General features: G+C 44.5%; 2 protein-coding genes across 5 annotated transcripts in view; one reads left to right on the top strand and one right to left on the bottom strand.

Moving 5' to 3' along the window:
* Nucleotides 1-1,403: 1,403 nt before the first annotated feature.
* LOC119372438 (uncharacterized) lies at nt 1,404-6,833 on the bottom strand. 4 transcript variants are annotated; one of them, XM_037642920.2, is made up of 9 exons: nt 6,507-6,822; nt 6,377-6,427; nt 5,454-5,525; nt 5,293-5,346; nt 5,099-5,170; nt 4,863-4,934; nt 3,280-3,485; nt 2,822-2,979; nt 1,404-2,111 (listed from the first exon to the last, which is right to left on the bottom strand). In XM_037642920.2, exons 2-8 carry the CDS (start codon nt 6,393-6,395, stop codon nt 2,863-2,865), a joined length of 612 nt encoding a protein of 203 aa, XP_037498848.1. In that variant the 5' UTR covers nt 6,396-6,427; nt 6,507-6,822; the 3' UTR covers nt 1,404-2,111; nt 2,822-2,862. The 4 variants fall into 4 exon arrangements, with proteins under 4 accessions (XP_037498848.1, XP_049276203.1, XP_049276201.1 ...); XM_049420246.1 differs by lacking the exon at nt 2,822-2,979 and having other exon boundaries at nt 6,507-6,833; XM_049420244.1 differs by lacking the exon at nt 5,293-5,346 and having other exon boundaries at nt 6,507-6,824.
* A 3,011-nt stretch (nt 6,834-9,844) lies between these two features.
* The window catches only part of LOC119372437 (zinc finger protein 337), a 75,622-nt gene continuing 59,165 nt past the window's right edge, over nt 9,845-26,301 (top strand). Inside the window, exons 1-2 of the mRNA XM_049420243.1 lie at nt 9,845-10,040; nt 23,920-23,982. The gene's annotated coding sequence lies outside the window, so the exon portion shown is untranslated. The remainder of the gene's footprint in view (nt 10,041-23,919; nt 23,983-26,301) is intronic.

Raw genomic sequence — 26,301 nt, 5'->3', positions numbered from 1 at the left:
GAGAAGAAACAGAGCGCTGAAAGTCGTTTGCGATGTTAAGCACCTGGTGGTTTCAGCAGCATCCGATGAGAAAACCAGTACCTTGCTGGAACCAGTACAGTCAGCAGGATGCCTGCTGGGACCAGCAGAAAACCAGCAAGCACGCTGCTGGAACCAGCGGAAGACCAGTTAGCATTCTGCTGGGACCAGTACAACCAGTAGGAAAACCAGGTTACCTGCTGGTTCCACCAGAAACCAGCACAATCCAGCAGCTCCCAGAAGAAAACCAGCAGGAAATTTTCACCCTGCCAAGTCTGCCTTTTCATTTTGCTTAGCAGTAGGCAGTAGTGACAGGCCCGTAGCCAGGAATTTTTTAGGGGCGAAGCTCCTTAAGGCGGCACCCGTTCGTCCCTCGTAGTCGTAGTAGTGCGTAACCAGTCGTAACGCTAGTACCAGATCTTGACCTCGAAGGTGGTGCCGGTGGGAGATTTTTCCTGTGCGTTGTTGAACAATAAAACATTCGCAGCGTGCGCGTTAACTAAAAGCCGAATTCTTCTGTGTCTCATTCCCCATTAGCAGCCATTAGCCCAGACAACGCAATGGCGTCCTTTGGATACACCTAGGATGCGCTCCTTAGGATGTGTGGGAAGTTCTAAGGATGTCCCAAATAATTCCCGCAAACCTCCAGGAAGCCTCCAAAATGAGACAAAAAACGGGATCCATAGGACTTCCTCCCCATAGGACATCTCGGGATGATATTTGGATTAGATTTGGATGTTGCACATTCCATTATCAGTACATGCAGCATTTAAAGGGCACATGCTAGTTAATAGAAAGAACTGCTTTTTTGAAAGCCTTACATTTCTTTGAATGTTTTTAAAACCCCTGCACGTACTCTTCCAGCAATGCAATTCACTCCTGCTTTTTCATGTGACTGCAGGCCTATAATATGCTCAGTGGTTCTGTTGCTTTCTTCTTTGCTTATTTTCTAAATCTTCAAAACACTGCAAACACTGCTGCAAGGGCAGAACCCCACACATCTGCCTACAGAGCACTTTGCATGTAAAAGTTCCCAATGTAAAATAGAAGAACAACGGATTTTGCCCTATGTATTTCAATTTCAAGCCTGAATTAAAGAACAGCTTGAAGGCGCTTTCAAGCACAGGTAAAGAAGCCAATGATAAAAGCTCTGAATTCCATGATCCTGTAACAGTTCTATAACAGAGATGAGTACAGAAAAAGCAGTAGGACAAGTGCAACACATATCATACTTTTCTGAAAATGGCTAAAGTTAGGCGTGTTCAGACAGAAAAATGAATTTTTAAAATACTCGTAGTATTTCTGGATCTGTTGTAAATGTATGACACTAGTTTAATGTCACACTATAACTTACTTAGACAATATATAGTTCATGCAAATAGAAGTTTGAATTCTTTATTTTACTGCACATTTGCCATGCATAAAGGGCACACATATATATCATTAGGAAACATTCTCCTCACTGGAACTGTTAATAAAAAGCTTAAAGTAATCACTTTCTTGCTCTGTCGTTCCCTTAGCCTAACTGAAATTTTGATTTCCTGAAACACAATTTCTTTACTAGCACACACAACTTGTTTAATTCTCATCTACTAGTGTGGAATTCAGGGTTGTACTTGCTTGCTCGGATGCTTTTGTGATTACTGCAGGGCACTTTTTGAACAATGTACTATGTAGTGGACCTGATTTTAGCATTACACTATTGGTGCAGTTAATTACTCTTTGCTCTTCAATCTACAGGCAGTGTGCAAGTAAGAAAATGAAGTTTTAGGAAACAAAAAGTTCAGTTCCAGCACAGGAAACAATTCACCAGAAAAATGATGGCACTGAATATGGCATACATAAACAAGAAACAACAAAGAAGGAATGAAACAGTGGTGAAAAAAAAGCAACACATATTTTAATACACGCAATGCAGAGAATTTGCAACAATAACTGACCTTCAGGATTATCTTATTAGTTGAAAAAAAAAAAAATAAACTATTTTTGTTGCGCGGCCAGCCGCTCAGCAGCATGACGGAACCAGGTCATCGCAGCCTTCTCCACATCCTTCAGGGTCGCATTCGGGTTTCGGATGTCATTAGTCAACACGCCTGCATGCACAAAAGCAATATTATCGTTCCTATAAGTTTTGCACACCACACAAAACTTGGGCCGGTATGGCACTCTTCTAGAAATTAAGGCAGCTTCGCATGTGTGGTGTCAAGCCTGTAGGAAGTGCGGAGCTGGGCAGCCTTCTTTGTTTCTCTTCGGTTTTTTCTTTCTTTCCGCCTCTCTTTTTTTTCCTCCTTTTCCCTCTTGCTGTCTTTTCTTCTCTTTTTATTTTTATTTATTCCTTCCTCTCTATCTATTTTTCTCTTTCTAATTTTCTTTCTACCTCTTCCTGTTCTTTCTCTCTGTCTATTTCTCGCTTGCTTCCTCTTTTTTTCTATTTTTTACATGGCTCTGCCTGCGTAAGGCCAAGCAACGACAGCATACGACAGCCCGGGCCCCTAATGTGCTCCAAACTTAATATCATCATCAAGGCGCTCGAAGAACAAGAGGAAGACCCCTTTGGTGCGATCACGCGCTCATTACTCTACAGATGGCTATGCTATACGTGGTTTTGCCTGCATTATGCCAAGCGATGACAGCATACGGCAGCCCGGGCCCCAAAAGTACTACACACTTAAAAACTGACAGTAAATACCAGGACTAATTGCAGCAAAGTATAAATAGACAACCTAGCTATATTGAGTATACTGCTTGACCAGAAGATTTCACAAAAAACCAAGTGATATCAAGCTTGCTACACCTGACTCACCGCACATCAGCTTGCAGAGGTGCAGTTCACAGAATTTTCTTTCACTTTGTGCCAAACCAACTGAAGCCCACTGCAGCATTCCAGCTGAGGAGGGACTGCAGTACACATGTTCTTTTCTGTTTCGTCGAATCTCCCCCTTGTACAGCCATGTGCTTTTTCTGTTAAAAGGAAACAAGAAGATATACAGCTAGAAAGACACATTGGGATCCAGTTTACTTTGAATGTTTTGCAACCTAAATGATCTTGTAGTAATAAAGAAATACAAGCTGGCTTCTAGCTTTAAATTGTTTAGAACTGTCATACGCAGCTAGCTATGTAAAAATTCAACAGTACGTCATTAATCCGACTGTCATAAGTAATATTCACATGAATTTATAAATGCCTAGTCACTCCAGCATGCTGTAGTTACAAGACAGGCAACATTATACTGAGCTTAGGCCATGAAGCAGAGAAATTACCATTTGATCATGAGCTTTGCTGTCTGTCTCGAGCTTCTCTTCATACGCAAGAACATCCGCCACATTCGAGAAAGGCAGGTCTGGGAGGCCATGAGGGTGCGGAGCTGCACTGTCGGCATTACTTAGCAGCTCGCTGAAATATTGCAAATAGGCTTGCTGGGTGTGCTTCATGCTATTTAACACATGTTGAATCCTTTCCATGAAAGCTGAAAAAGAAGTGATGACATCAGTGTTATGAGAGTTTTCAGTTCAGCAATATGTCTTAAGATGAAAAACTACCGCAATAATTTGAACATAGCTGGGCTTAAGGTAACTAAAGGTGTGTAATGTTCAAAGTGCTTTGCTGTTCCAGGTAGCTATAGGTTAACCTATATTCAAAATATAGCTTTAAAACTTTTCAGTGAATTATATGGCAACACATAAAAAAAACGGTCATGAACATTGCTGAGAGTTACTTGTAGGAGCGCTAACAGCAAAGCATGAGTCTCCTTTGCATTAAGAATTGTTGGGGTTTTACGTTCCAAAGCACGACATGATTATCGAGCCAAAAATTTTGACCACCTGGAGTTCTTTAACATAATTGAAATCTACGTACAGCCTTCTTTGCAGTTTTTGCGACACTGGCTTGGTGATAACAGTGTAAGTGAGGATCTACGATTTGATTGATGTTGCAGCAGCACCACGAGCACAAATGTTTTTATAAGTCACCGCTTGCACATTAGCAACCATCGTTGCTCAAATGATGAGGCATGCTCCTAAAGAAGAACGAAGGGATAAACTGCGCCACTAACTTATGGTTAGAATGACAGAAAGCTGACGAAAGCTGAAGAATGACGAACATGGACACAAGAAAGAATCCAAGATGTCAAGGCGTTTGTGGTGTCTTGAGTTCTTTCTTGTCTTCATGTTTGCACGCCCTGTCTCTTCAACATGACTCATGGTAGTGTGTCACTGTGTCACAACGACAATGGGAAAGTATGTTATGCCAGCAGCAACATACAATTTTTTTTTCATTTGTGCTATGTGGCTGCGGCATAGGGGAGGGTAATGAATGCTCAGACTAATACTATTATCATGAAACCAGAGCAAGGTGGGGCACACTGTTCAGAAGCTATGCAGTTTGTGTTTCTATTTATGCTGATACATAGCATATATGAAGGAAATAGGACACTGCCCACATACATGAGCTCAAGAGATGGAGGTGGAGCAATACAGCAGGCTGTTACACTGCTTGAACACAAATCGTATTACTGGTGACAGTCATTGTAAGATGGGTTCTGCCATAATTTTTTCCATCATGAAGCCAGCAACACCAACTAAAAAACTAAGCTGATTTAGTGCTAAGAATATCACCTTCCGTTTCCAACACGTTACACAAAAGAACAATACTCGTGGAATTAATTTCACTCTTCTGGGCATGCATTATCACATATGTGAATAGTACATCTACAGTACAAAGGAAACATTTGCCTCAAGTAAACATGAAGCAAGAAAACACATAAACAAGACGGGAATTTTTCCCTTAGAACCCAAGGACACAGAACATTATGGACTGTAACCATTAAAGAAGGTGAATGACATACCGAGCACTTGTGCGTCTGTTTGTGGCCTTGTAGCCCCGGTCAGATATGCGGGTCCAGGACTGTAAGATGAATCTGAACATAACTGACACCACAAGTTAACATCTAGAGTTACACAGAGAGGCAGACGGAGATGAAATAGGTACTCAAAACACCTGAAGTGGGCAAAGGATTCTCAATTTAACGAGTAAATGTAAATAAACTACAGCAACATGCAATAAGACATCAGAATGACATACCAAGCATGCTCGGTTCCATGTGTGGCCATGCAGCCACAGCAAGAGTTGAGGATACTGGTATGTGCGATGAGCCTGAACATAAAACAGACCACAGGCATTTGGCCATAGCACAATGACTGTACAACAAAACAAGGTAAAAACTGGAGACATTGCATAACAGCAACATAATGATGTATACCGCATAAATGACATACCATGGGATTGCAGTTCCGTAAAAGAGTTGGCAGCTTCCAACATGTGCAAAGCACCTAAAACATAGAAACGATAGTTCGCACTCCACCTTGCCGCACAATGCAAAAGCAAACACCTAACCGCAGCAATATAAAAATTGCTATGTGAAACCAGAATGACATACCAAACATGCGTGGTTCCGTGTGTGGCCCTGCAGCCGCAGTAAGAGTTGAGGGTACTGGTATGTGCGATGAGCCTGAACATAAAACAGACCACAGGCATTGGGCACATGGTAAACATGTCTGAGAGCAGATTGAAGCCCTTCACGCAAACCAAAATGAAAATAATGTCCAGAATCCAGCAGTAGTGTGACATTTGGCACTCTTGGTGTGGACAAAAGCACCCTGGCGCTACTTGGTAGCTCACACATGCAAGAATACGAGCGAAGAACCTTTAACAGATTTATGACGGCATCGTGAGGCACACTTGACTCTAAGCTTGTCACAAGTCTTCTCTCAACGATGCGATATCCAGTTCTTTCAATATACTTGAGTTAGAATCTGTTGCAGTGTCCTGCTGTGTAGGCTAAGGCATCTGTGGCACCCGTCGGGCACGTTATCGGGTTCCACGGGAACGCTGTGCATGTTGTCACCAGTATGGTACTCCTAGTCGCAAGATTCCAGCATGCCGCCATAAATGCCGGCACTGGCAACTTGGCCGAGGGAACGGTTCAAAGGTGGTTCGGACACTTCTGGCTGCACGTGGCCATAAATGCCGGCACTCGCAACTTGGCCGAGCGAACGGTTCAGAGGTGGTTCGGGAACTTCTGGCTGATTGGAGGTAAAAGCGACACGTGAAAGCTACCAAGATTGCGCGCACATCGGCCTGCACGGCGTGACTGATCAGCAGTCGATCTCGACATGGAAGCCATCTTTAGGCGACTAGAAGAGTGGTAAACCACTTGGTGAACCACGTGGTAACCGGTAAACTCACTTTTGTCGTGCTGTTTAAGCGGGTGACGTCTAAAGTATAGCATCGCACTGCACATTACAAAAGGCAGATGAACACAACAAACGTGGAAGAATGATAAATGCAACGATAACTTACTCTCGTATTCGCTTTCCATGGCGCGCGCTTCCCGCCTAGCGTATGCAAGCTCTAAAGATAAAACACAAGGCCAACACACGTATATCTTCACGCTTGACAAATCAAAAAACAGTCGGAAAACAGCACTTACCTTCGATTACAACCAGCTCCGCGAACCCAAATTTCAGAGTGCGCGCGAATTGTAACTGTTGTGCACGCAGAGAACACGCTTCAAATGCGGAACTATAGAAACAGACTGCAGCCACAGCCGCATTGTCGTAATGTTTTCGTACATATAATGATCATAAAATAAAAGAAAAAAAGTTAAGAAACTACAGCGCACTTCAAATACGAATTACAAAGTCGTCGTTTTTATAATTTTTCGCCGGCCCATTTAAGAGCAGTGTACATGTAAAACGATACATTCAAAGAACTGAAACCGAAACTGCTCGCCGCTTCTCGAACGGAGCGGTTACATGGGACGGTTTCAATCCCCATTAATGTTTAACTATATTGGACTTTTTCGTGTGCCATCCGGGCTAAGTACGTTGAAAGTTTAGTGGGCAAGGTTGATCGCATGCATATATGTGGTTCCGAATAAACGAGCAACGAGCACGACAGCACGTCACGTAATATACTATGACGTTGCTCAAGTTGGACGTGCTTTAATTATTCAGGCCTGCACGAAAGAATAATTAGTATGCAAAACTTCAGCAAACAAGAGCCGTTATGTGTTCTCGCCTGTTTAATTAATACATATGTTAATTATTTGTGAACGGTTGCGCAAGTTCTATATATGTATTGGTGCGATTATAAACAATGATCGCTGGAAAAGTGCATTATTAATTCATGAAGACAACATACATATATGTGTGCTAATATGAGTAAGTAGATTAAAAACGCATGTGTTGATGTGAGGCATGCAAGCATCCACCCATTCATGTCCTCTTCTGGAATGTTTAATGGACATCCGTTCGCTGAAGTCTACGGGACACCCATATGACTTCCTTTATTGGATGTGGGACTTCGGTACTTGTTTGGGGCATCCTTAGGACTTTTCGTGTTGTCTGGGTAGCATGTTCCAGTAGGAAACGTTAGTAGAAGTAGAAGTGTAAGTGTTAGCTAAAAGCCGACTTCTTCTGTCTCTCATTCCCATTAGCAGCCATTGTTTACCTCCAAGGTAGTGCCTGGTGAGATTTCCCCTGTGCGTGATTAAACAATAAAAATTTTGTTCAAAACGCCGTTGATTGATGAAATGAGCCAACGAAAGACGCCAGATGTTGTCTAAAAGCAAAACGAAAGAACGCCAGATGTTTCTAAAGCAAAACGAAAAGACGCCAGCTGCTCAACGAAATACGACAGATGTTTTCTAAAGCAATGGTTTTCTAAACAATGAAAATTCACAGCGTACATGTAAAATTAAAGTGAGCTGCAAGTCGTCATAACTCATCGAACCTTTAGTATAAACGCGCCCGATCTCACGTCGGTGATGATGTACTGGGCAGAATTCACGGAAGAATCACGGTTTACCGATGAACCTCCGCAGCTTCGCCCACTCATCATCATTCACTCCGTGGATATGCTGTGATTTTTTTTCGGGGGGGGGGGGGGGCACTTGCTGAAAGCCTTGACTATTTGAGAAAAACGCCCATTTTCATGATTTATTTTCGACAAAACACCATGTTTCATCAACATTTCGGGGGAGGGGGCCGCCTCCCCCCCCCCCCCCCCGCTGGCTACGGGCTTGAGTAACGTGAACATATGTTATGCCTTTCACGTACTGTGCAATATCTGAACGAATATATCTCATTCTTTTTGTTTTCGTAATGGCACAGCGGTAGAGATTTTTACTTGATTATTTCATACTTAGGTAGAAGGTATTTTAGTTCACTGTAACATGAGCATGAGTGCATGCATCAGAAGCTCCCCTGTACTTTGGTCAATATGGGACTAAATAAAAATCGTGTAACAAGAAATGGCCTAGGCATTTCATTGTGTTCTGTTTTAAATGCGGATGCATTTCTTAGTGGGGCTATGTCAGGCGTCCGGCGTTGTCCGCGGCGCCCTCTCCCATAGCAGCAGCTGCGGGCGCGCGCGCGCGCTTATCCTCGCCCCTAGCAACGAGAGCATGTGTTGCGAGAGAGTGTAGGAGAGGGTAGGTGCAGTGCTTCGCCGCTCCTTCTCTCGCCGTTCACTCTCTCTCCTCCCTGCGACCCACTCTCCCGTCCGCTCGCGCCTCACTCTCGACCGTTCGCTGGCTGGGCGCCTCTCAAGGCGATGGAAGAAGTCGGTGAAGGCGAATGTCTGACGGCAACGGTACCCTCTCTCGGGGCAAGAAATGCATTCGCATTTCCTCACGATTCCCTTCGGGGAGGTGGGGGGATTTTTTTTTTATTTCACAGTTTTTTAAATTTCAGAGCTGGTCATCCTTCACTTCTGTTAGTTCGTGCATGATGTCCCAACGATGTTGTGCTGTGAGTGGATTTGATTTTTTATCTTCTGGCACAGGGGCGTAGCCAGAAATTTTTTTCGGGGGGGGGGGGGTTCACCATACTTTATGTATGTTCGTGCGTGCGTTTGTATGTGTGCGTGCCCATATACGCAAGCAAAATTGAAAAATTTCGGGGGGGGGGGGTTGAACCCCCCCAACCCCCCCCCCCCCCCCTTGGCTACGCGCCTGTTCTGGCAGTACATGCTGTCCAATAAAATTTTTGTTGCGGGGCTAGTTGGTGCATAGTTAAGTATAAGACGGTGGCGGAAAAAGGGACAAGGACTTTGTGCGCTTGTATACGTCTCTTCTTCCTGTTTCGTCCTTGTTCCTTTCTGCGCCACCGTCATTTACAGCCCCGCCACGGTGGTCTAGTGGTTATGGCGCTCGACTGCTGACCCGAAGGTCGCGGGATCGAATCCCGGCCGCGGCGGCTGCATTTTCGATGGAGGCGAAAATGTTTGAGGCCCGTGTACTTAGATTTAGGTGCACGTTAAAGAACCCCAGGTGGTCGAAATTTCCGGAGCCCTCCACTACGGCGTCTCTCATAATCATATGGTGGTTTTGGGACGTTAAATCCCAGATATTATTACCGTCTTATACAGTACATGCTGGCCGCGTACATTCAAGTGCACGGCGCACTGCGCGCCAGTACTGGCGCGAGCGCGCGGGCGAGAAAGACAGATCTAGAGCACTGACCTCCATTAATTAGTGGAGATCAGTGATCTAGAGATACTTACGCGAAGAAAAAAACAAAGAAAAATAAAACGACGCGTAGCGTGACACAAGTTGTGTTGCCATGACGACGTAAACAGCCATGTGTAGCTCTATTTTGCACGACCCCGCCCGCAAGGGTCATAACTGAAGAGGCTCTTGGCGCTAGCGTCGACTGACTGCATCTAACCACTTTCCTGGCATCCATCCATCCATGCGCTGGGGAGCCCTGAGCCCTCATAACATCCGGTGCTTTAATGTTTTGAAGGTTTTGGCGTTTTAGTAGATCGTGGTTTTGACGAGTGGTTGTCGTTGTGGTGGTAATTTGGTAATAGCTTGAATATCAGCGTTCCTCACTTATCATAACTCATCTCGACGCTGTCGCTGCCCTTGCTGACGCAGTGCTCAATTTGCCATCGTTGCAAGGCATGTGTGTGGACGTCCTGTCGCCGGCTTCAAATGTGCGGAGTGCCGCGTCCTCAGGTTTGTGACGCAAGTGGGGTGCACATCAAGCCGTCTGCTTGATATCAAACGTACTATGCCCCATTTAGACAAGTTTACTTCAATATGATGGGTTAGTGGGGTTGCATTAGTTTATCAACAAACTTGTACCGTGCTGCCGTGTTACATGGAGGTCGCGCGCTTTTTCAAACTTCCATACCGCTTTCAGCGCGCTATTTGCCTTTTAGGTATTGTCGTAACTTTTTGTTGATGGTAGTCTGAGCGCCCGAATTGTTACTTTCTTCCTTCGTGTTCTTTGCAAGCTGAAAAGGTTGCAGCTTGCCTGCGCACGCTAGAAATACGCATTTCTGCGAGCTACGAGAATCGCATCAGTAGGGCATGCATAGCTGATTGTACTAGCGATTACCTTTGTATGTACCATCATGAACATTATGACAGGGAACACGCGAGCGCGTGGCGAATAGCCAGGCGCTGGGTCGACGCTCAGATGACGCTGTTAAAAGTAAGGTGGAAAGGGCAACCCCTTTCCGTGCCCTGTTGTGACTCCCTTCACGTGTCTGCTTTTTTCGACACGTGTGATACAGATAAGGGCTTGAAATCGTAGCGCCTGTTGTGTTTTGACGCACACACACTAACACGAAAGCACACAAACACGAAAAAACGAGCGGATGAACAGCGATCGCCCGCGCTCTGCTTCGTTTTCCCGCCCTATCAACGCGAGCTGCCTGCCTGTAACAAGCAATGAGCTGCTGTTTCGTATCGGCACTAGCGAGGCGGTAGTGGCAATGTTTAGCCGAATCGTGGCGCCCTTTCCACAGTTTCCTTCAGCCGCCGCGAATCGCCCAACGTCGGGTTCGAGGCAATATGTCACGCGCTCTCCTGTTCCCTTTCACAGTGCTCACGATAGTACCCGACGTCGACCCCACATCATGTCATGAGCGGCGATTTTATGGTCGGCGCTTGTATGACACGATGAGACAGGGGCAGACTGCTGTAGAGCTGTTTGCCTCACCTTATTAAATATACATTCTGTATGTAGTTCATTCCCCATAACATCTCTTGTGGAACATGCTGGATTGACTCACTACAACTTCAGAGACTGGATCTTTGCAACGGACACAACGTTGGTACTACTGCGATGACCGACCAAGTGACACAGTGCCCGTCAGACATGTGGGTCGTTCTCTTGCAACCCAGGACATTCACCGGCACAAATGGTGTTGACATCGATGACTGGCTGGCTATGTATGAGTGAGTCAGCGGCAGTAAGCACTGGAAACCATAGGTAATGTCTGCAAATGACTTCTACTTGCGGGACACTGCACGACACACCGTATGCAGCCCATCGAGTTTCAACTTCTGCCGCAAATCGCAGTCCAACTCTCGCCCTATCCATATGTGCGCAGTGGCAACTATTTTGCTGTCCCAATTCCTGATATCGTTCTGACATGCAATGTCATGCTCCTCAACACAGTGGGGACAGTTGCAGACGACTGAACATCTTTTCCCATACTCAGTTTCAGCTTACCGACGCAACTTCTTTACAGCACATCGTTTGGGCATCTAACACTATTGACCCGCCACAGTGGTTATGATGCTCGACTGTTGACCCAAAAGTCGCAGGATCGGATCCCGGCTGTGGTGGCAGCATTTTCAATAGAGGCGAAAATGCTTGAGGCTCGTGTACTTCGATTTAGGTGCATGTTAAAGGACCCCAAGTGGTCATAATTTCCAGAGCCCTTTACTATGGCATCTCTCATAATCAAATCGTGGCTTTAGGACGTTAAACCCCAACAATTATTATCTGACACTATTGGCCTCATTTTACAGGGTATCTCAGGGTGTCCTTGTTTCCGGCCAGGGTATCTCGGACTATGGCGATCATATTTTTGGCCAGACATCTGTCATTACCCATTCATCTGCCCCTTCACTGATGGCCCTGCTGTGTGTGGACGAAATGCTTCTCAAGGGATTGATTGAGCCCTCTTGTAGTACCTGGAGCTCGCTTGTTGTACTTGTCAAAAAGGACTTTGCATTCTGTATTGACCACCACCAATTCAGCCACTTTACCAATAAGGCCACGGCAGTTGCATTTCAATAGAGGCAAAATGCTGGAAACCCGTGTACTATGCAATGCCAGTGCAATAAAGAACCCCAGGTGGTCTGAATTTCAGGAGCCCTCCGCTATGGTGTGCCTCATAATCGCACGAGGGTTTTGGCACTTGAAGCCCCAGGAATTATTATTACACATTAGGATGGAGGATGTGTATCCTCTGCTGTGTACTGATGACAGGCTCATCTGCTTGCTCTGGGCTGATAGACTTGTGCTTGGGATGCTAGTAAATTGCTGTGAATGACCGAGGGAAGACTGTCCTCGTGACTGCCCTTTGACATTATCACTCTAAAGGGACGTCTTTTGGTCTGTGTAACACTCTTGCTACATTTGAGTGAATGATAGACTCTTGGAGGCATGAAGCAGTCCACATGCCTTTGCTACCTAGATAATGCTATGTTTTTTTCTATTTTAAAAGCCATCTCACTTGCCTATCCACCATGCTTAATGTTTTCTGCCATGCTAATCTTCAACTTCACTTGTCAAAGTGTTACTTTGTTCACCCCAAAATCTGCAAGTACAGCCATCTTGGTGACATTGCAAGCATGCAACCAGATCCTAACAAAGTCCATGCAGTTTGTAGTTTCCCTACACTGGCCAAAGAGGGCCGTTTTGTTTGCCCAAGCTTTTACTCCTGCCAGTCAGTCCAGAACCTCATGGAAGTGGCTCATCCTCTCGCTCGGCTACTCTAGGGTGTTAACGCAGCTATCTGACCTCGTTGGAATCGATTGGTGCTTATGAAGCATGAAAGCACGGGGACAAAGCAGAGATACACACAGGACGAGCGCTTGCTTGTTTGCTTCCAACGTCCAGCCGTATGTGGCAGCCAACCTTTAGCGTAATTCTATTTCCACTGGGCGTTGCCCGATTCTTGGTATCCGGTCAAAACACGTGCCCTGCATGTATCTGTGCTGGGGTGTTTTCACATGGGGTCACCAGTGAACAGACGCCATTGATTATGGCATAGACACCGTGCCTGCACACTGGAAGCAGAAGGGCCTATGGCCACCTATGCACAATGTGTTTTGTCTCCTTCGGAGCAAAATTACTCTAGTACAGAATGACGGTGCTAAGCTCTTGTATGAGCCATTGCCACATTATGACTGTACAGTCGCGCTCAATATGACTTGCAACACGGGAGCGTGTGCCCTCACGAGTTTAAAGATTTCGCATTCCTTCCACTAGCCCTTATTTCTACAACTAAACTGTTCTCTCACTGGGAGATGTTCCCAAACAAGAAAATAATATCTTACAGAAATGGAGCAAGTTGAAGCCGTACGCGATCATTAAACTCGTGAGGCCATGCGCTCCCGTGTTGCAAGTCATATTGAATGCGACTGTACTTGTATGGCATGCACTTCTCAGTGATAACAGACCACCATGTGCTTTGGCTTTCTTTTCTCACTCTAGGACCCCACGGCATGCCTCAGCCTCTGGGCTTGCAAGAATGCATATTTTTGCGTCCTAAAAACCTGGGCTGCTTCGAGAGGCTGACTGTTCGCGTTTGGCAGAATAATGCGTGGTGTGTATATGTGTATGCCACCTGCCTTATCATGCACTCCGAACGACAATTTTCTGTCATTGAACACAAGCGTCTGGCATTAGTCTGGGCAGTAGCCGAGTGTGCTGGCTCTTGTCGCTAAATGACCTTACTGGATGACTAGGGCACTGGGTGCTGCAGCTGCAGAAGTACACTTTCAGTGTTCTTTACACATTAGGTCTTTTGGACAAAGACGTTGACTGTCTCCCATCACCCTTTCAACAGCCCAGATCATGCTCTTGATGCCGACACATGCATCCTAGCTTTTTCTGATTTTCACACCGTTTGCAGCAAACAATGCCATGGCCACTCATTAGATTGGTAGCTTCTGCTGATCCCAGACCCACTATTCGCATATTTCTACTTCGCGACAGCGTTCTGCGTCAATGGAACATTCATCCTGAAGGCTCACAAATCCTGCTCGTTTTATCCCACCGTCTATGGGCACTACATGAGGCACCCACTCCTGGCCACCTTAGCCAGTACCCATGAGCATGTATGGCACCGCTCCTATGGACCTTGCTTGTACTGCTCTGTGCACCATTACGTTGCTGCCTCTTTCAGTGCAGCGAACGGCCAGCCGTACTGCCTGCTGGATGCCTTTGCCTTGCCGGTGTACCTTCCTAACCGTTCTTTTGGGTTGGCATAATCTCCTAGAGGCCCTTTCTAGATTTAAAAATCCAATAACAAGCGAGTTGTTGTGACAGACCACACCACGCGTTATGCGTTCATGCGAGCTTCGCAAGTGAGATGTGCTGCTAACATTGCAGATTTTCTACTGCGTAGCTTCATACTTCACCATGGCGCACTGTGGCAGCCGATCCCTGACTGCGGCCGCACCTTGTCTCAAGTTACCGAAGGTCTTTATTCCAGCTGTACTGTGCACAAATTCTCCACTGCCTGTCACCCACGGATGAATGGACTGTGAGCAGCTCCATTGGACATCGACAGTTATGCCATCCATGTATGTTTCTCTGGACCACAGTGATGGCGGCTCATCGCCATGCATAACATTTGCTTACCACTGCTGTTCTCCCTTTGTACCTTCTGTATGGCCACCACCAAACTTTGTCCTTTGGCATGCTCCTTACTGTTGCAACAAGCCCTTAACCCTTTTTGCGACAGCGGGACACATACATCCCACCTTTCCGTCTGCAGGATACATTTTATCCCTCATCACCCATTGCAATTAGCGCAACGCTAAGTCACTCATACGTAAGTCTTCGTAATCCCGAGGAAAATTCTTTTACCACACTTTCAAAGGGTGGAAGTAGCGTTACAATGGCTGTAAATTTTGAAAAACTTTTTATGATGGCTTCTGAATTTTCCTCTTCTTCAAATAGAAACGTACCAATATAAATGCTGGATAATTTCCTCTTTTTCTGGTTTTTCAGAGAGGCGATTTTAGCTTCCAGTCATCATGTGTTTTTGTGAATTTGAGCAATAACTTGACCGATAAATGTTTTGAAACACAATCCCCTGCGAAATTGCCACACCCTCAGTGTAATTGCAGATATTGGTGTGTGGAAATATTTTTCTTGATATCATATCCCTCTTGAAAAGTAGGCACATATTCAGGGACAACAGCCGAACTTGAAAATTTTGACAGCCAAACCAAGGACAGGCAAATGGACAAAAAAATGGTTGGTGCATGCGGTGAAGTAAGCTTTACGGGAACAGACCACGGCGCTATGAAGGCTCAGAAGAGGCGCAGATGCAGGTGGTGTTTTACTGCTGGAAATGAGGTGCGCACAACTGTACTCAGCAGAATTTGAGAAGTGATACTCTGCGCCACTTGCTTCGGCCCCCGTCGATGCAATCGCGAGATGGTGCCTTCATGACACAGTGGGACAGTGTTTTCCCACTTTTTGACAACACTCTCATGAGTCAGTGGGACATATATGTCCCACTTTTTTTCAGTGAACTACTGGCTTGATTTTGATGAAATTTGTTTTATATTATTTCTTTGTAGTTTATATCAATATACCACAGCCGGTTTTTATATCATCGTGTTAAAAAATATAGGAAGAACCTAAAGACTGTTAATATGCTAGTGACATCACACAGTCTCAGACAGCTTGCCAGGTTCATACTTTGCTGTCACAAGGGCTACACAGAAGACCAGCCATGACAGCAGCCACTGAGGCGCTCAGTTCTCTGTTGTGCCTTTGCTTATGATGTGGACACTGCACCACCACACTCGTCTATATGAAAAACATTATGGCAGATCCCATGCACTGTGGGCATTGATTTCGTACGAAGCAATTAGCAAGTAGCTGCTTAAGGGTACAGGGTAAGCACTATATGTCCCATGCATTTTTGACCATGTTGAGGAACTGATTTCTCCCTAACCGAAAGAGATATCCACATAATGATCCATGTAGATCATTTGCCATGTAAGTCATTTTCTTCCAAATTTTGCACTCTTTTAATTTTGCCAAATTCATGAAAATCTGCTAGCATTACTATTTTGGTGAATTTTTTTCCAGTAGGATCCATATTTTGAGTTAATTTGCATGTTTTAAGATTTGTAACACTGAAACTGTTAAGCACATAATTTCAATTCTGGTACAGTAGCTGTCTACACTTATGGAGAAGACAAGAACAAATAATGAACTGGCTACCTTGGAATACATCTAAAGGTGTTTGAACCGACGTGCCTCGAACCACAAATGTGCAAAAAAAGAAAAAAACATGCACAGCGTCTTCGAATTTTCCTAGCTCAAAAATCAGGTATGCCAAAGTTGCCTGACAATTTCTGATATAGAGCTGACTCCAGACAAGCGTCTTGGTTTTCGTGCGAGAAGTTTATAAAAAAATAGACAGTAAGCGCTGAGTGCATTCGATCGGGCGTGTTCAGGGTGTCGTGTTCACTCACTGCTTGCTTTCGGACAAACAGTTTTTAAGCAGAAAAAAAAAGACTTTCTAAGAAAAACACGAATATGGGAAATATGCACAATAGGATATGCTTCCAAAGTTGCAAAAAAATAGAAAAGTCATTTTAAAAAATATTCTGCCCTACCCTGTGCCTTTAAGCTAACGTTTTGTCTTTGAGCCAAGTCCTACGAGGTGGACCGGCATTTTTATGTAATTTAAGTGCTCTACATATTATGGGCTTATCAGACACGTTCACTACACTGGCATCTAAAAGGTAGCTCATTGTCTGGCTTAACACTAGCGCTCGTGTTACAGCACTGACGTCACTTTTATAAAAACGAAGTGTAAGCAGCGTTTGTTCGCGTATTCCTCCGGGGACGAACATCACTAGACCTAGCTTTTGAGTCGCGAAGTACATATACAAGCGTTTGGGGGCTGCATTAAAATTGCCGACTATAACACACGGTATGCCTCTTCGTTGTTTTATCCATGCAACGTGTCTTATAAGTTTTCAATATCCATTTTCACTGTTGTGTGTTGATGTAGACTGTGAATCACATCACCTGTGGGCCATACCTGGCTGTAATATGTGGGTATGAGCCACACGTGACCGTGGGAAAGGGTTCCATGATATACACGACGTGCATGTCATGTTATTTAAATCATGACCTGTCAGTCATGTTCATCATACAGTCATACCCCCCTGTGTCAATTTTGGTATACGCCTAGTAAAGGTGACGACTATGAGAGCACCCAGACGTAGACGGCTAGACAGATTAATAGAAACACTGAAAATGCTGTTCATTTGCTAAGAAATTCTTCTCATTTAAAATTCCTCTCGTGTTACCCAGAGTCTTACAATATCTTGCGACAGCTCGGTGATGTCATCTGCAAATTCTTGCCACTGAACTATCGCTCGTCTGTCCCGGTTCCCACTGACGTCCACATGTCTAGGCTTCACGTCTAGGACCTTATTTCAGTGCAATTTCGACCCATTGATTGTGTGTGTCGAGACGGCACCTTTCCAACTGGGTCGGGATGTTACAGAGCAGTGGGGCATTTTCTTCTCAATAGGAAAGGTGAGGATGATTTAGTACTAAGGCAGCTTGTTCTGAAAGCTATCTTGTGTATGCAGCACCGTCGTAGTCTGTAAATATCCATCTATAAATACATTTTTGAAAGTAATTGCTTTAATATTTCTGCCTTTTGGCAATACTTACTCCAATCATTAAGCCGTGATCACGTGCATACTTCCCTTGTGCCAACGGTTACTAGTTTTTGTGATTAGCAGTAGGGTATCGCATTGTGTAGCTGCACGAGAGAACATAGGCTTGCATGCCAATGTGCACTTGGCCTGAGATGTGCCACTATATTTTATTGGTGTCATTTTGCCCGTGAACGAGGTGCATCAGATTCTTCCGTTCTCACTTTATGGTGCATACCTATATCACTTTTTGACCCCGTCATAAGAACAATAGCGGTGCAGAAAAGCAAGCAAAGCCGAAGCCGAAACCACTTTTGCAGCTTCTCTAAGAGGCGAGCAATATCTTCTTGAGTGTATTTCCTCCCTCAGCCGCATTTTCGTATGGGGGCGCCTCAGAGTAATGGCGTGGTCCACGAGGGAACTCCCGCTCTCAATGCACTCAAGTGTACAATATTATTTTAGGAGCTATTTTTGTGCAATTCAAATAATTTAAATCATGCGAGCTAACTTACGTCCGCTTGGTAACAGTGTTGTGGAAAGGTAGCCTTTGTAATAAGAAATTTGCTCCCAATTCGAGAATGTATTTATGTCCAGTACACCGGACACTAGGATCCCAATGGCGCGCATCATGCTAAACACGAGGAGAGACAAATAAATTAGGAGGTAGTGTCACGTGACAATTGCGATGCCCAGCCATAAAAAAAAGAAACAGGCGTGTGCTAGGGATTCTTTCAAGCGCATTCAGCTCAAGGAGGGAGCGGCAATTGGAGGAGGTTGGCTTCTGGACGCTAGGTGCGCGCTCTTCAATTTTTTTTTTCCATGGGCCCATGCAGCATTAAAGAAAATGAAACAGGAGCGTGATGGGAATTCCGCCACGAGCACAAGGAGGTGGCAGCTTCAGAAGAGTTTCGCTTGTGGACACTAGGTGCGCTCCCTCTTTAGTTTCTTTTTCCTCCATGGTGCTAAGTGCTGTGGGCGACAGTTATCTGTACGAAACTTTTCCTGTTTCTCGGGTCAAAACACACCGTTGTGTTTTCTAAGGCAGTTAACCTTCCGACAGGACCAAGAGCAACATTCTTTCAAGAAAGAAAGCAGAATGCCCATAAGTGCGACCGAGTGTCCAGTATACTGGACATGGTTCTCCCGGGGAAACCACTGTCTCCTTTATCTTTCTGCGTGCTTTTCAATAGCCTCTTAGCTAGAAAAGAACATCAAAAAATTTTGTTCTAACCTGCAAAAAACTCTGGATGCAAACAGGTATTCTAGGTGAAGTTTTACTGTTTTATACCTTTACCGTAGGGGGAAACAGCGCAAGGACCAGGACAAAAAAAGGCGCACATATAACCACACGTAGCGCTGACTGGCAACTGAAGTTTATTGCGGCGAACAACGTAAATAAATACATATCCACGTATCAGCCAACGTCAAAGAAATCAAGAACAGACAACAGAAGAAAGAAAAGAAGGAAAACGAAAAATGATAAAACTACTCCGATGTAAAAAAGCTTTGAGCACATGACACCAATGGCTACCATGAATCGCCAGCAGAGAGATACACAATTTCCTTGTCAGTTAATAAAACAGAAGGAGTGCTGACACATCTATCCTTTAACATGGCAATTTTGTGGGCCTCAATTACTTCACGCGTTAGTTGAATCCGGTTGGTGGCTAACACTTTGCATTTGCTGAATTCTGGATTGCAGCGGCCAGGGCTGGGCAAAGATACTTTGAAATTGTATCGCGATACGATACAAGATACTCAGGCAAAACGTATTGGAGATACAGATACAAGATACTGCCGCACTACTTGTATCCGATACGATACTTGGCAATTGTATCTTAAGATACTTCGATACATTTTCAAATTTGTTATTATAGATCCATACAATGTAGCAGCAAACGCCTATACACAAAGATGTCTCCTTCAAAATTTCTGAACTGTGACCTATTTAGTTTCACTTGCATGAAATGTCTGTTAGTATCTCAAAAGTTTTGCCCTTCTTGCTCAAAGTACATTAGTTTCCTTCCAAAACAACTTATTGGGGCTTGTTTTAGCTTGTTCACAAGACAATTCTTTATACACTTCGCTGACAGCGGTTCTTGCTTGTCATTTTTGTAATTGATGGGAGTCGCTGCTCAGCTTGCCGACCAGCTAGCGGGTTGCTATGTAATCACAATAACGTCAATATAAGAAGCCTTCGCACGACGGCGCAAATACCGGTGTGGACTTTTACCTTGTCCATAAAAGACAGTTTGCACAATACCGTATATCCGGACAGGTGTACAGCAGCAACAACGCTAATAGCGACTTTTTTTCTTCCTGGCGGGGAGGGGGGGGGGGGGAGCAGGGGGGAGTGGTGCGGGGAACGCATGGTGTATACGGGGCTTGAGACCGTTCGCTAGCGGCCCGGCCGGCACACATGACCGTCTCCGTTCCAAGTGCTTTTGTTTTCTAAATAAGTATGTTAGTGAGCTACACAGACATGACTGCTCTCAAGCGTTTCTTTCGTGAGGAACACGTGGTCACCATGTGCTGAAACATAACCGTGGAACAAAAACTCTATATTTCGATCCGCGTCCAGATTTCAGTCGTTATGTACATCCGTATCGTTGTTTCTGGAATCCGGACTCAAAATCCTCTTCAGAAATGACCCATATATGAGATATGTCAAAGGCCTCCTTTCAAATGGCAACGTCATTTTGTTCAAACTCTCTCCGACCCCACCATCTTCACTGTTCCCGGGCCTTTGGAGCTAAATTTCGTGACTGCGGCCCGCCGGCTAGCTGAGTTTGAGACCCCTGTTGTATATGTAGATGACGTAAACCTGCAATGAATTTCCATGTTCTACTTAGCTGCTGGCGTAAGGGATTCTTTGTTGATATACTCACTAACGTGCAATCTTTTAGCAATTTTTCTTGAACGAGAGAACATGTGCAACACAGAAATGTCTCAGACGTATTACGTAGCTACACGAAGCATCGCAGGACACCGCCGCTATTCGCGCTATTGCCGCTTATAGCTCCCTTTACGTAGCGATTAGTAATAAGAAAAATATTTAAGAAGGCCTAAAACCGGAAAACAAATATAAGTAAATAGAGAGGTGGTTGTTTATCACACATTCACATTGAATGAGTACAGAAACACGATACAGACGGCGCCCTTAACAGCTATGATCACGAAGTATCGTCAACTAACCTGTTGAGACCAGGCCCGTAGCCAAAAATTTTTTCGGGGGGGGGGGGGGGGGGCACTTGCTGAAAACCTTGACTATTTAAGAAAAACACCTATTTTCATTATTTATTTTTGGTATAACCACCTACTTCGCCGAAATTTCGGGGGGGGGGGGGGGGGTGGCCCGGGCCACTCCCCCCCGCAGCCAAGCCGTTAGCCGCCCAGCCCCCCCGGCTAAGGGCTTGGTTGAGACAATGTGAAATTCAGTGCCTATGGAAAATTGCCTGAAACGGCTCGTTGGGACGCTCATGAGTAAAACGGAGCATTCATTAAAACAACGTTTCTCTAATACCCTTCCTAACATCTTTAAGATGGCTCTTCCATTTTTATAATGCAAACTCACTTTCGCTATTTTCTTAAGCAGTAAGTAGAATATTTTGTACTGTATACTAAAGGCACGCCCGCATAATAATATATTTGTTTTCAAAATCGCCTTGGCAACGTGTAAATGTGTAAACAGTAGTAGAAATAAAGCAGACAGTTAGAAGAATAAAGCAGCAATCTTTTTCTGGGAGCGCGTTACAAAAGACATACTGCAGTGACCAGACCGGAAAAAACAGTGCAGAGACCTAGGTAATGTATGTGACGCAAAATTACAGCTAAGAAAGCACTTGTGCCTTGTGCTAATAATCAAATTATGATTTCATAAATTCTTTGAATAAATGCAGATGGAAGTGAAAAATACCGTACGCCAAGATATTTTCTGTTAGGTAAACGCTTGCTCTATTAGATCTAGCATCAGTACCTGTGGTGCTAAAGTTGTTAGAATCTTATTTGCATATAAGTTAATTCATTGCATGCAAGTCAAACTTATATCCTCGAGATCTTTTAAATCGCTAATATGTAAAATCCACGCGACGCAAAGCAACCCCATTCTTGCACGCATCACATTTCGTTACGGATCAAGACGCAAAAGAATCTCCAATAACGACACTGTAACAACGTCAGAATTTGCGCGAGACGCCGCACGCAGTGTAGTACGCGGCGTAGGACAGTGGCTATGAGCAAGTGTAGCGGCATTGGAGCAACTAAAAAGAAAAGAAATCGAGAAAACAAAAGGTACGTGGGCTGGGCGTAGACGTCCGCGTGCTTGTCTTCCTGACCTACCCTCACTGGACGACTCTGGCGTAAAAATAACGTCTCTGCCCTTAGACTTATTCAGATCGCTTAGTGGCACCACCAGCTTGAGAAGCGGAGTTTGGCCAGCGATTAATGTTTCGCACGGCTGTGTTGCGATAGAAGTATCTTGTATCTTAAAATACACGATACATTATCGAATGTATCGGAAATACAGATACAGATACTCGTCTTTCGAGACGTATCGCGATACAGATACAAGATACCCAAAGTGTATCTAAGATAGTATCTAAGATACATGTATCTTCGATACTGCCCAGCACTGGCAGCGGCACTGTTTACAGTGAATTCCAAGATGGTTGGCTGATATGTGGATATGTATTTATTTACGTTGTTCGCTGTCATAAACTTCAGTTGCCAGTCAGCGCTACGTGTGGTTATATCTGTGTGCCTTTTTTTGTCCTGGTCCTCGTGCTGTTTCCCCCTACGATATGATCAACCAACTAGCCGACAAGTTCACCCTTCAATATACCTTTACAGTTGTCCCAGGTCGCAGAAATCACGGGTTCCTTAAGTATTCCCTTAAGATGAGGGCATATGCCATGTTCTTCTTTTTCTTCCCAGTTGATTGTACTGATCTCCCTCCCCCCTCTACCCTGAAGCGTTCTGCACATTATGTGGCCATGCACTGTGTCCAGGATCAAGCTATCTGTGACCAAGCGACAATGTAATGTGGTGACCTCATCATGTGACATCATGTTATATGAAATCAGAATATTTTGTGGTATGTGACATCATCTGTGATAAAGTGGTGCTTTTTGGGTCATTCACGTTGACGCCGACAGTCACTTTTTGTGTTTCATGAGGCATCTAAGGCTTTCGTCTTAATAAGACCGGTTATGTTTCTTCACGAGATTAAAGAATATACAATTCTGCTCGATTTTTTCTGACTATGTCGTGCTGTAGATATCTACCTGCAAAATTTCTCTGATGACGTGGACTGCACTGGCATAGCCAGGGGGTTCAACCCCCCTCGCCCCCAAAGAATTTCTTCCTACGCCCCTGATTGAATGCTACCGTGCGTGGAAATAAGATAGACGTGAAAGGCTGCTTTCATTTGCTTTCTTCGTTCATTATTGTATAGTATAGTTGATGATATTCCATACTTGGCCTTAGTGCTTGTATTAGAGTACTGACACAAAAATTTTGCATGTTCTTTTTTTTTTGTTCCAATAAGTAGCTAACGACCCACTTATCACGGCTGGAAACCTCGTTTGCTTGAGCACGTGATGGTTAATTATGCAGAGGCGGCACCCCGAGTAATCTTCATGTAAACATAGCTGGCTATGTGAGCACACAAAACTGTTTACATGGGCACTCCGTTGACAAATCTTTTCAACGAAGGCTCCGTGAGTGCTGAGATAATCCCCTCTGGGATGTTGTAAATGTGCGGCACTCCCCAAAAATGCACTGCGGAGGCAAGGAGGTGCTCCCTTTTCCGCTTCTAGGAGGGAGCACTCGCGAGAACATGGCAACCAACACAAACTTGCAATTGCAGGTGCTTGTTGGTTGTTTACGTTGAAACAAAGTTGGTGCCGATGTTGTGAGGTGGGGCGTATCGCATGCAGTTGCGTGACGCACACTTTAAAATTTATTTTAAATATATTCTAGGCTACATTAGCCGTTTACATTTTGCAGATGATGCGTGTGTGTCCACACAAATCTATCCCGCAATTTATCTGCCCTTCAAAATTTTGTGTCAGTACTCCTTTAAAGTGAAGTTTTTCTGTAATAAGTGACTGTGCATAGACATTGAGCTGGGCCCTGTGTTGTTTGTGACGAGTGTATTCCACTTCAGGGATTGACCTGACGGACCAGTGTGGCCAACGCCTGCAGTCCAGAGAGGCAGAGTCTGTTGCAAGTAAATTTGTGCCTTTTGCACCGTCACCGCTAACTTGGCTTGCTGCATGTTGCCTTCCTGAGTGCACACCGATTGGGCTTTCATGCGGACTCATTGCTGATGAGGTTGTAGATCTCGTGTAAATGAATGAGACCTAGCAGCTGAATCATTGAACTAAACTACTCCCTCATTTATGCTTAAGCTTTGCACAAAGTTGCACTCTGTAATGCATCTTGTTTAGCCCATTGGCTACCAGATGTACCTGTGCATGGCCCTCCTAATGATTGTGCTTGCTTCATACGGCCACTATGGACGCTTCTGCTGCTGCATTTTTGTGATGCTTTACCATTGCCCGAGAAAATCTAGACAAATAAGTTTTATTTGCAAATTGAAACAACACTTTGCTGTACTGAACCTGTAGCATAGGTCGGCAAAAAAATTGGAGCTCACTCAGACTTGCCCAAGAAATATATTTTGCTATGAGGGCTCACTCGGACTTAGACTCACTAAAATTTTCCTCAACCGCACTTACTCGGACTCGGACCCACCAACATATTACTCAGCCGGACTCACTCGGACTCGCGGCTTAACCTGAATCTGAGTGAGTCGACTCATGAGTCCGTTAGTGTAAAATGAGCTTTTTCGATCATGGTGCCAATACTCTTTAATGCCAATATGTCAATAATCGGTGCTCTGTGATACGCCTTTTGATCTTGTACCTTCAAATACATGTAATCAGTGGTTTCAATCCAGTAAGGACATTTTTATGAAATACACAACTCGCATGAGATATTTTATCAAGAACTTCTCGTGAAAGAGGCCCCGCTGCAGTCACTGGTCTAGCGGTTATGGCGCTCGACTGCTGGCCCGAAGGTCGCGGGATCGAATCCTGGCCGCGGCGGCTGCATTTTCGATGGAGGCGAAAATGTTTAAGGCCCGCGTACTTAGATTTAGGTGCACGTTAAGAACCCCAGGTGGTCAACATTTCCAAAGCCCTCCACTACGGCGTCCCTCATAATCATATCATGGTTTTGTGACACTAAATTCCAGATATTATTATTATTATTATTATTATCCCGTGAAAGAGTTTGTGGGGGAAAATCATGGCACCCCCCCCCCCAACTCACGCCTCTGATCAATAAATATTGAGGTGGCGCATGAACGCTTGTGTGTTGACATTTGTGTGCATAGACTTGAGTATAAACGTAAGCCAATATAAGACTGATAGTAATGCTGAGGATGAGCAGATAGGACAATAGGCATAGTGAAAAAACAGCGCTAGGTAGACAGACTAAGAAGTACACAGGACCAGCGCTGGTCCTGTGTACTTCCTAGCCTGTGTCTACGTCGCGCTGTTTTTTCACTATGGATTTGTACCAACTAGCTTGCACCAAATCGCTCATAGGACAATAGGTCAGCAATAGAAGGTGGACGTCACTCAGACTCACTCAAGAAATACATTTGTGCTTAGGACTTACTCGGACTCAAACTTGCGAATATTTTCTTCAACTGGACTCGAAATTTCGAAGCTTGTGAAATGAACGAATATGTATGTTTGATCACATATGACCCCCTGTAAAGGGGGTTTCACATGCAGGGGAAATCTGCACTGCCAGATTTGAAGATTAATTGTAGTTATCTTTTAAGTTTAAAAGCGTGTTATATGGGCTTATATATATGCTAAGTGCAGTGACATTTAAAACTTGACGTATTGTACCAGTTATAACTTGCACCCTATTGCTATACACATCTTGCTACTATTCACACTTGCCTCCACTTCACTTCAAACCAAACACGTGCCTAGTTCCAATTCTTAAAAATATTGTGCAAGTTAGCTGGGTCATGACAAAAATGCTCATTTTTCCTGATGACATGTGGTATATACTATTCGACCAAATCACTATCCTCTTCAAATTCACTTCGAACCTCTAATTTACTATTCACCCATCCCTGGTAATGTTGGCTCTGATGTAAGTGTTTGACTCAAAATTATGCCGATATGTTAGAACTTTACACGCTGGAAACGAAAGTATGTGCATTACTGAGCCGTACACTCTTGCGTTTCAATCTGCGAGTACTGTACATGCCATTTTGTGTATTGCTCAAGTGGTCTGCAAGTGTTTACTGTGCCTGCAGATATCAAACAAGTTAAACCATAACATGCTACCTCTGGGTCATGTTTGAGTGTGCACGAACTTGTGCCTGGTGCCACTGATTACCCAAGTAGGATATTGTACAGTGCTGTTGGTACCGGGTTGTTTGAGTATATACAATATGTATTTACAAAGGAGAATTGTTAAAACAGTCAAGATGGCTGACCAACACACTCGCGCACCAGTC

The sequence above is a fragment of the Rhipicephalus sanguineus genome, chromosome 10 (genome assembly GCF_013339695.2).
Source record: "Rhipicephalus sanguineus isolate Rsan-2018 chromosome 10, BIME_Rsan_1.4, whole genome shotgun sequence".
In the NCBI taxonomy this organism is placed as follows: domain Eukaryota; kingdom Metazoa; phylum Arthropoda; class Arachnida; order Ixodida; family Ixodidae; genus Rhipicephalus; species Rhipicephalus sanguineus.
This window is presented reverse-complemented; position numbering and strand designations above follow the sequence as displayed.

Excerpts from the sequence above, each read along its gene's own strand:
- LOC119372438 (XM_037642920.2), bottom strand. Across the intron at positions 3,486-4,862 it reads AACAGACGCACAAGTGCTCG|CTTTCATGGAAAGGATTCAA; the intron begins GTATGTCATTCA and ends CTTCTTTTTCAG. Across the intron at positions 2,980-3,279 it reads GCAAAGCTCATGATCAAATG|AAAAAGCACATGGCTGTACA; the intron begins GTAATTTCTCTG and ends TCCTTTTAACAG.